General features: G+C 49.9%; 1 protein-coding gene across 1 annotated transcript; it reads left to right on the top strand.

Annotated features, from left to right (window-relative positions):
- The first annotated feature begins 1,322 nt into the window (after positions 1-1,322).
- Positions 1,323-5,780, top strand: DNPH1 (2'-deoxynucleoside 5'-phosphate N-hydrolase 1). Its single transcript, XM_019738399.2, has 4 exons — positions 1,323-1,563; positions 5,013-5,081; positions 5,250-5,360; positions 5,531-5,780. The coding sequence occupies exons 1-4, from the start codon at positions 1,362-1,364 to the stop codon at positions 5,695-5,697; spliced, it is 549 nt and encodes a 182-aa protein (XP_019593958.2). The 5' UTR covers positions 1,323-1,361; the 3' UTR covers positions 5,698-5,780.
- Positions 5,781-6,000: the final 220 nt, after the last annotated feature.

The raw sequence follows: 6,000 nt of genomic DNA, 5'->3' as shown, positions 1-6,000 counted from the left end.
CTGAGAAAAGGCAGGGCAGGGAAGGGGATCGGGAGGAGGTTACCCTGTTGAAGAGGGTGCAAGAGGGTGGTCAGGGAAAGTGACAAGTGAACAAAGACTTGGAGGAGATGAGGGAGTGACCCAGGGAGCCATCTGGGACAAAAAGTGTTCCAGGGAACAACAAATGCAAAGGCTCTGAGGCTAAAGCACGGCGGGCACGCTTGAGGAATAGCCAGGAAGCCAGGGTAGCTGCAGAAAAGTCGGTGAGAGTAATGGAGCTGGGGTTACAGAGGTAAGACAATCACCAGATCACGTGGGCCTGGCAGGCCACTGTGGGAGTTTGGTTTTTACCCTCAGTGAGAAGGGTGCCATCAGAGAGTGTGAGCAGAGGAGGGTCATGACCTAACTAATGTGTTCACAGGGTCACTCTGGCTGCTGAGTGGAGGCCAGACTGCGTAGCAGTGAAGTAGGGAGCCTGTGCGGAGACTGCTGAGGGAAGTTTGGTCGAGTATGGCTGTAGTGGAGGTGATGAGTGGGCGTCAGAATCCGGAAATCTTCAGAAGGGAGAACCGACAGGAGTTGCTGATGGATTGGATGTAGGGTTTGAAAGAGAAGAGTCAAGAATGACTCTAAGGGGCCGGCCCGGTGGCTCAGGCAGTTGTAGCTCCAAGCCCCTAACTCCGAAGGCTGCTGGTTCAATTCCCACATGGGCCAGTGGGCTCTCAACCACAAGGTTGCTAGTTCAATTCCTTGAGTCCCACAAGGGATGGTGGGCAGCGCCCCCTGCAACTAAGATTGAACACAGGCACCTTGAGCTGAGCCTTCAGCTGAACTCCTGGATGGCTCAATTGGTTAGAGCCGGTCCTCTCAACCACAGGGTTGACTGTTCGACTCCCGCAAGGGATGGTGGGCTGCGCCCCCTGCAACTAGCAACGGCAACTGGACCTGGAGCTGAGCTGCGCCCTCCACAATTAAGACTGAAAGGACAACAACTTGACTTGGAAAAAAGTCCTGGAAGTACACACTGTTCCCCAATAAAGTCCTGTTCCCCTTCCCCAATAATAATTTAAAAAAAAATCTTAAAAAAAAAAAAGAATGACTCCAAGGTTTTGAACCTGAGCAGCTGCATAGATGAGGAGGACGAAGGGGCAGCAGGCAGAGAAGTGGGTGAGGTGGGGAAGACCACGAGCTCTTCCAGGACGCGTTCAAGTTAAGAAGTCCAGGAGGCTGTGGGTTCCTCACACATGGGTGTCGTCGCCCATCCTCCCCATTTCACAGAATTGGACCCTTGGGTACCAGAGCTCTGCGCCGCCCCGCCCCGGTCACGCGGCTGCGGGCTGTCGCCCCCTGGCGTCGGAAGGTGAGCGGCGTTGGCGGCGGAGATGGAGGCGACGGTGGCCCGCGGGGCGGAGTGCGGGGAGCCCAGGCTGCTGGGCGAGCCCGGCCGCCGGGCCCTGTACTTCTGCGGGAGTATCCGCGGCGGGCGCGCGGACCGGGAGCTGTACCAGCGGATCGTGTCGCGACTGCGGCGCTTCGGGGCCGTGCTCACCGAGCACGTGGCGGCCGCCGAGCTGGGCGAGCGCGGTGAGGCCCCGGCGGCGCTGGGCTCGGGCTCCTTCCTCTCCACGAAAACTGTCCTCCGCCCAGGAATGGGGGCCGGGGCTCAGACGGCACGTGTGTGCGTCCAGCTGTGGTGTGAGCCCAGCCTCCGTCCTCAGTTATTATCTCGGCCTTTGGTTCCTTCTTGGAGAACTTTCTTCAGCTCTTCCAGGGCGTCTGCAGGGAGGGCAGCCTAGGCGTGGGTGGGGCTACTTGGGTTCCCACGTCACCCGCTGGCAACTTCTTCCCAGCCTAAGACAAAGCTTATCCTTCTGCTTTCTGGTTTGCCATCAAAGTATAGACCGGACAGCTCCAGTCCTCTCCACCACCACCGGTTGCTCTCTCACGCCCTCTGATCAAGATGTTACTACTGTGCTCTGCTCCTGGCTGCTGGGTCTTCCCCTCCCGCACGCCCTGCCTCCCCCCTCACCCCCCCCTCTTATTGAGATATAATTGACATGTAGCACTGTATAAGGTTAAGGGGTACAGCATGATGACCTGACTCACATATATTGTGGAAGGATTACCACAATAAGGTAACAGCTATCACCTCATATAGATACAAAAAAAGAAAAAAATTTTTTTCCTTGTGATGAGAACCCAGGATCTCTCTTACCAGCTTTCAAATAACCACAGCGCATGCTGACTGCAGACACCATACACATTACAGCCCTGCTACTTACTTATCTTATAACCGGAAGTGTGTCCCTTTTGACCAACTTCACCCGATTTCCCCACACCCCCACCCCAAGCCCCACCTCTAGTAACCACAAATCTTATCTCTTTCATAGTTTGGGTTTTTCTGGTTTTTGTTTTTTTAGATTCCACATATAAGTGAGATCATACACTATTGCTTTCTTTCTTTGTCTTATATCACTTAGCATAATGCCCTCAAAACCCTTTCATGTTTTCCCAAATGGCAGGATTTCCTTCTTTCTCATGGCTGAATAATATTCCATTCTCTCTCCATCTGTGTGTGTGTATCACAACTTCTTTATCCATTCATCCACTCCTGAACACTTAGGTTGCTTCCATATCTTGACTAATGTAAATAATGCTGCTATGAACATGGGGTACAGATATCTCTTTGACATAGTGTGTTTTGTTTCCCTTGGTTATAGTCCCCAAAGTAGGATTGCTGGATCATATGGTAGTTCTATTTTTAATGTTTTGAGGAACCCCCATACTGTTTTCTATAGTGGCTGTGCCAGTTTACAATCTTACCGACAATGCACAAGGGTTCCCTTTTCTCCACTCTCACCAGCATTTGTCTTTTTGAGGATAGCCATTCTAACAGGTGTGAGGTAATATCTTGTTGATTTTGATTTGCATTTCCCTAATGATTAGTGATGTTGAGCACCTTTTCATGTACCTGTTGGCCATTCATACACCTTTGGTATATGTCTATTCAGTTCCTTTACCCATTTTTAATTGGATTGTTTTCTTGCTATTGAGTTGTATGAGTTTTTTTAATATATTTTGGATATTAACCCCTTATCAGATACATAGTTTGCAAATATTTTTTCCTATCCTGTGGGTTGTTTTTGTTTTGTTGATCATTTCTTTTGCTGTGAAGCTTTTTAGTTCGATGTAGTGCCACTTGTTTACTTTTTATTTTGTTGCTTGTGCCTTAGGTGTCATATCCACAAAAAACACTGCTAAGACCCATGTCAAATAGTTTTTTCCTATGTTTTCTTTTAGGAGTTTTATGGTTGCTGGTCTTACATTTAAGCCTTTAATCCATTTTGTTAATTTTTGTGAGTGGTGTAAAATAGGGATCTAGTTTCCTTTTACATGTGAGTATAGTTTTCCCAGCACCAGTTTTTGAAGAGACAGTCTGTTCTCCACTGAATATTCTTGACTCCCTCATCATATGTTAGTTGCCTGTATATGCATAGGTTTATTTCTACGCTCTCGATTCTGTTCCATGAGTCTATGTGTCTGTTCTTATGCCAATACCCTACTGGTTTATTGTAGCTTTATAATATAGCTTGAAATCTGTTTGTTCTTCTTTCTCAGGATTAGTTGGGCTATTTGGAGTCTTTTCTGGTTCCACATAAATTTTAGGATTGCTTTTTTCTACTTCCGTAAGAAATGCCATTGCATCTTGATAGGGATTACACGAAATCTGTAGATGGCTTTGGGTAGTATGGACATTTTAACTATACTAATTCTTCCTATCCATGAACACGGGATACCTTTCCATTTATTTGTGCCTTCTTCGATTATTTCTTTCATCTGTCTCTTGTAGTTTTCAGTATAGAGATCTTTCATCTCTTTGGTTAAATTTATTCTTAAGTATTTTATTGTTTTTGATGCTATTGTAAATAGGATTGCACTTTTTATTTCATTTTCAGAAAATGCATTGTTACTGCTGGGTCTTTCTAAAACATGGTTTTGATCAGTTGGTCTGGACTCTCAGTGACTCTTCTAGTTTGAAAATTGTGCCTAGAACTCTTATACTTCTGCTCAGAAAACTTTAAGTGGTTCTCCTTGCCCCACCCAGGAGCAGATCCAGGATTTGTGGGACTTCATGCAATTCTGGGAGACCTCTTTAAAAAGACAAAATCACAAAATTGCTAGGGCACTGGAAAGGGCCTGTGCAAGTGAGGGAGCCTGAAGCTTAAGGGTCGTTGGTTTCACAGTATGTCCACTTCTGCCTGGTGGTTCTTGAATTCAGTGTGCTCAAGTATAATCTGGGGAGCTTTTTTAAAAGGCAGATTCTCATAGAGAAGGAGAGAATGAAGCCTTAGAATCTCTTTTTGACAGTTCTCCAGTGATTTTTGCTCCCATGTGGGTGGCTGTGACCCTAATAGCCCTGACAGATAACATTTCAAGCTGGAACGCTTAGATCCTTGCCCTCTGACCCCAGTATGCCTCTCCTACCTTCTTTCCCATCACCTCCTACTCACCACTGTTCCTTCCAGCAGTGGTTCTCAAATGTTAGTGGGTACGAGAATCCCCTGGAGAGAGCTCATGAAGTAGCTGGACTCAGACACCCGGGTCTTTGTAGTTTTACCAAGTTCTCAGGTGATTTCTGGTCCCCACCAAGCCTGAGAGCCACTGTTAGGCTCTAGTCTAGTCTTTCTCCATCTTTTCCTCGCATGGGCCAGTCCTTGCTCCTGCCTGACATTTCCCCACCTGGGATGCTCTTCCTCCTCCTCTAATCACTGGCCCACATGTTAGTCATTCCCTTCATCTCGGCTGTCACTCACCTGGCCCTAATCACATGCTTCCTTTCACAGGATTGAGTTTTTCTTGTGACTACTCCATTTCCTTACTCCTTTTCATGGACTCTTAGGCCCTCAGACGTCATCTCGTACATCTCCTTCCCACCCTGAGCAGTATGGATATGGGGTGACACAGCGGGGAGGTACTAAGTATTGAGGACCGGGGTGGGGGCGAAGCCTGGACTAGCTTTCCCTCAACCACAGGGGAAGAGGCTGCTGGAGGCGACAGGCTCATCCATGAGCGGGACATGGCCTGGCTGCAGCAGGCAGATGGTGAGTGGCCCTCCCTCCTACCTGTGAACTCCTCTAGGGTGTTAGGTCCCCCAAACATGCCTGGCCTGCCCACCTAGGCCTCCCTACAGCATCTTCCTCACCATACCCACCTGCCATCTTTTCCTTACAAGCCCAGGTATTGAGCCTCCGTCTCCTCTTTTTTCCCAGTGGTCGTGGCGGAAGTGACCCAGCCATCCTTGGGCGTAGGCTATGAGCTGGGCCGGGCTGTGGCCCTCAAGAAGCCAATCCTGTGCCTGTTCCGCCCGCAGTCTGGCCGAGGTGAGCACAAGCCCTGGATGGCCACTCCCTCTCTTCAGCTTTCTGAGGACCCAGCCCAAACTCCTGCCTTGGGGGGGTCTCTGAGTACAGTGCACACCCCCAATAAGGGCTGGGGAAGGGAAGGGAGCAGGGGATGTGGGAAGCATCCTCGCCTCCCCCCTCCTGCCCAGTGCTTTCAGCCATGATCCGGGGAGCAGCAGACGGCTCGCGCTTCCAGGTGTGGGACTACGAAGAGGGAGAGCTGGAGGCCGTGCTTGACAGATACTTTGAGGCGCCTCCTCCCGAGCAGGTGGCTTCCTCCCCTGCCCCAACCGCTTGCCTCGGCCCCACTGTCTGAAATTCTTCTGCTCGCACTCTGCTCTGTACCACTCTGGCCTCTCAGCCCCAGTACCAAATTAAAAGGTATGTTTACAATCCTAACTTCGCGCCTGTATGTGTGGTGGGGCAGGGCCAGCCCTCAGAGTATCCCTTCCCACCCCACTTCACTGCAAGATGTAGAGACCCTTTAAGTCGTAGGCCCCCCAGCGGATACTTTCTGCTGCCCGTAAGCTTCTGCCAGGAACATTCAGCAGCTCAGAGGGAGGCCGATCATGGGGGGGGGGGTGCGGGGGGGGGGCAGCCGCTCCCCGTCTCTTCTGGG

Source organism: Rhinolophus sinicus, linkage group LG05 (assembly GCF_036562045.2).
Source record: "Rhinolophus sinicus isolate RSC01 linkage group LG05, ASM3656204v1, whole genome shotgun sequence".
NCBI lineage: Eukaryota > Metazoa > Chordata > Mammalia > Chiroptera > Rhinolophidae > Rhinolophus > Rhinolophus sinicus.
This window is presented reverse-complemented; position numbering and strand designations above follow the sequence as displayed.

What these genes read in the sequence shown, in the direction of transcription:
- DNPH1 (XM_019738399.2), top strand. Translation starts at nt 1,362, where the DNA reads ATGGAGGCGACGGTGGCCCGCGGGGCGGAGTGCGGGGAGCCCAGGCTG. An exon ending in CTGGCTGCAGCAGGCAGATG is followed by an intron (nt 5,082 to 5,249) that starts GTGAGTGGCCCT and finishes CTTTTTTCCCAG; the next exon opens with TGGTCGTGGCGGAAGTGACC. An exon ending in CCGCCCGCAGTCTGGCCGAG is followed by an intron (nt 5,361 to 5,530) that starts GTGAGCACAAGC and finishes CCTCCTGCCCAG; the next exon opens with TGCTTTCAGCCATGATCCGG.